Source organism: Phaseolus vulgaris, chromosome 8, assembly GCF_000499845.2.
Source record: "Phaseolus vulgaris cultivar G19833 chromosome 8, P. vulgaris v2.0, whole genome shotgun sequence".
Taxonomy (NCBI): domain Eukaryota; kingdom Viridiplantae; phylum Streptophyta; class Magnoliopsida; order Fabales; family Fabaceae; genus Phaseolus; species Phaseolus vulgaris.
In genome coordinates, this window is record NC_023752.2 from 50044281 (window position 1) to 50047437 (window position 3157).

The 3157-nt window shown below is 27.6% G+C and overlaps 1 protein-coding gene across 2 annotated transcripts; it reads right to left on the reverse strand.

Annotated features, from left to right (window-relative positions):
- Positions 1 to 254: 254 nt before the first annotated feature.
- On the reverse strand, positions 255 to 1771 carry LOC137825601 (uncharacterized). 2 transcript variants are annotated; one of them, XM_068631310.1, is made up of 5 exons: positions 1475 to 1771; positions 1340 to 1402; positions 1134 to 1216; positions 828 to 1027; positions 255 to 461 (listed from the first exon to the last, which is right to left on the reverse strand). In XM_068631310.1, exons 1-5 carry the CDS (start codon positions 1654 to 1656, stop codon positions 360 to 362), a joined length of 630 nt encoding a protein of 209 aa, XP_068487411.1. In that variant the 5' UTR covers positions 1657 to 1771; the 3' UTR covers positions 255 to 359. The 2 variants fall into 2 exon arrangements, with proteins under 2 accessions (XP_068487411.1, XP_068487410.1); XM_068631309.1 differs by having other exon boundaries at positions 1134 to 1219.
- Between the last annotated feature and the right edge of the window lie 1386 nt (positions 1772 to 3157).

A 3157-nucleotide genomic window follows, 5' to 3' on the forward strand; every position in this document is an offset into this window, starting at 1 on the left:
ATATTTATTTTATGAGATTAGGTAAAAGTCAATGCAACAATAAAATGAATTGATTATTGACAAATTCCCAATACGACTCATACATATATCATGATACACATCAGTTTATATAATTTAATTATTTTTTCTATATTCTTTCGTATCGATGGTGATGTCTCTTTTTTTTTATACCTAATTAATAGATATGCATATTTAAACAAGGAAATAAATTGTTAAAAATGTATGCGTGAGAGGAGAAATAACTTGAGAGAAAATTTGTGCAAGCAAAATGTTGCTGTAATAAAAAGAAAAGATGTTGAAATGTAGTGTTGAATTTTCAGTACATGAATTGTCGCCATGGTCAGCAACCGTGTTTTTATCTATTTCTGTTCTTTTGGTTCTGAAGTAGTCGTGCCGCTACTTTCGTGATGAGTGGTTGATTCAGTAATGAAGGACTCGAACTCCTTTTCCACGTTCTCAACCTACACGTTAATCCAAATTCTCAATTATCAAATTAAGTATCTAAACTTGATTGGCACCAAAAGTGATAAAAAATTCTACAAAGGGATTAGTAAGTTATTGCGTGTTGGAGATTATAAACAAGTAATTTGCTGTTTATTGAAGTCTAATTTAATGTCTAATGGAAGTTATTATAATGCTATGAGAGTTAGTCAACTCACGAAATTTAACTTGTAATAGGCAGATCTACCTATGTTCAAACTGAAATATTTATTAATTACTTTTTACTAATCATTCTATTTATGTTATTTAAAGAGAAATTAATAAATAATTTAGATTTTGAAACGATTAAAGCTTTGTTTGTATTACTTTAAAATAGAGATTAAAACCTTTTCTAATGCATCTTCTGCACGTTGAGCACGCTTCTCTACATCTTCAGCTACTTTTTCAACAAATTCTACAGCGTCATGAATTTTTCCCTCTGGAAGATGCTTCAAAGCCTCTTCTGCCACCTTATCTACCTTTTCAGCCACGTCTTCTATAATATCTACTACTTGTTCTGCTTCATGTATTGTTGTTTCAACTTTCTCTACACACGAGGAGCAGAAAACCTCATCAAATGAAAATTATTTCAGGTATAATTTATGCCAATAATTAGGCTTTTTTGCTAATGTTCAACATGGATGATCTCTTACCTTTCAATTGTAACAAAGGTCCCCATTTTCCCCTCAAAAGAGATGCAAGTATTGTGAATACTGTGCCAAGGATCCAAAATTTCCTGCTACAGAATATCCTTAAACCTTTTTTCTGTTGCCAACTCAAATTAAACTAAAAGGGAACAGAAACAAGTGAATATTAATGCTACATTTGATGGGTGGTTGGTAAGGAAATGAGTTACTACCAATAACCAGGAGAAGGATGATCAGGGATTTCTGGTGTTGTGCTAGAACAGACAACCATATTCCTGCATGAAGGTGTCAACCTTACGAACGAACTTCAGAAAAAAATTGTAATAAAGAACTAAGATTTTACGTACATCTTTCCTCTGGCATCGTTTTGAAATCTCAAACCTAGGTTCTTCTGTGGAACTGAAAAGCGTTTGTGTTTGATTGTGGAGTTGAATCGAAGGTGATGATCAACATTTGAAGCTGGAATTCTACCGAATGTCCCTACAGCTAAGCAAGTAATCTTCTGAGTACAGATTGTATTTGCCATCATAATATGAATCTAATGTAAACGCAGAGGAGTTGAACAAGAGATTGAATTATATATGTAGAGGAGGTTCAACTGGACAATAGTTTATATGACTTTTAATTTTCAAATGAATTTGTGGTTTCAAAATACGCCATATTTTTGCGAATAACCTTTTATAAAAATGAAGAGTTGAAGGGCATAAAAAATAAAAATAATAATTGATAGACATAAATATTATTGTGTTTTCTTTATTGTTTTTGCCTAACAAGTCTGTGACTAAGTAAGATTCGTTTTGCAATATCTATGCAGAAAAGAAAATGTATTTCTTTTAATAACCTCTAATTTGTTTAGTCAAAACACAGGTAAGTCTTAAGTTTTACTTGGAAAATAAGTTTATCTAAAATTCATTTCTTGCCGTGCACATGCATACTTTTAAAACTCATATAAAATTATTGTCCACGATGGATCTAAAGGTTGGTTTATTGTTGTGTTTGCCTAGAGTGATCTACTGTTCATTACGATGATAGGTCTGAGAGGAATAATCGATTATTTGTATATTTTTTAATTATAATCAAATATGTACATGTATAATTGATTATGTGTGACATTTTTTTGCATGACAGTTTTGGTGCATGATTTGAAAGTGGTTTGTTATTATGTTGTAAATAGGAAACTTCAAGGTTTGTGTCATTGGATGGAGGGTGTTGACTTTAATGCTTGTACAAGGTGGTGATTGTTATTCTTCTTCTTCATAGTAACTATTTTTCTCTTCTTCTTCATAATATAAACGTATTTAATGCTTTATATTTTTAATTAAAATTAATGTTAAAAAGTATTGTAAAAATATGATTGATGTGATTTTGGATACAAATAATAAAAAATTAAAATAAATTTATAAATTAATAATAAAAATAAAAATAAATTTATAAAATAATAATTAAATCATTAAAATAAGTATAATAGTAAAAATAATGAAATTATAAAATAATAATAAAACAAAATAATAAAACTAACAATAATAAAATTAAAATAAAATTATAATAAAATTATAATAATATTAATTTAATTTTAAATTTATTTATGAATTTGTTTTATACATTAGATCTATTGATGTGTTTGATAATTTGTAGTTTTTTTTTCAGTTGAATTTAGGTATGATAATACTGTTTTAACTAAATGTAATCTAACTCTCTTTTTTAATTGAGTATAAACAATTTTGACAATTTTCCATATTCTAACAATGTTACATAATTTGAGTAATTTTTCTGTTTTTAATAGTATTGAAAATAATGTTTAAATAATATAAAATTACAATGGTAATCATCATTGAAATATTTTTTTTTTCATCCCATTTATTTTAATTCAAACAACATTACTCTCACTTTACTTTTCCTTCAAATCAATTTTTTTCTCTATAAATTTACACTCCAATCCAAATAAATCATATAAATTTTTCAAAGGAAATACATTTCAGAGATTTTTTGATAATACAAAACCTAAGTCAAAATCTATTTAAGGAATGGAC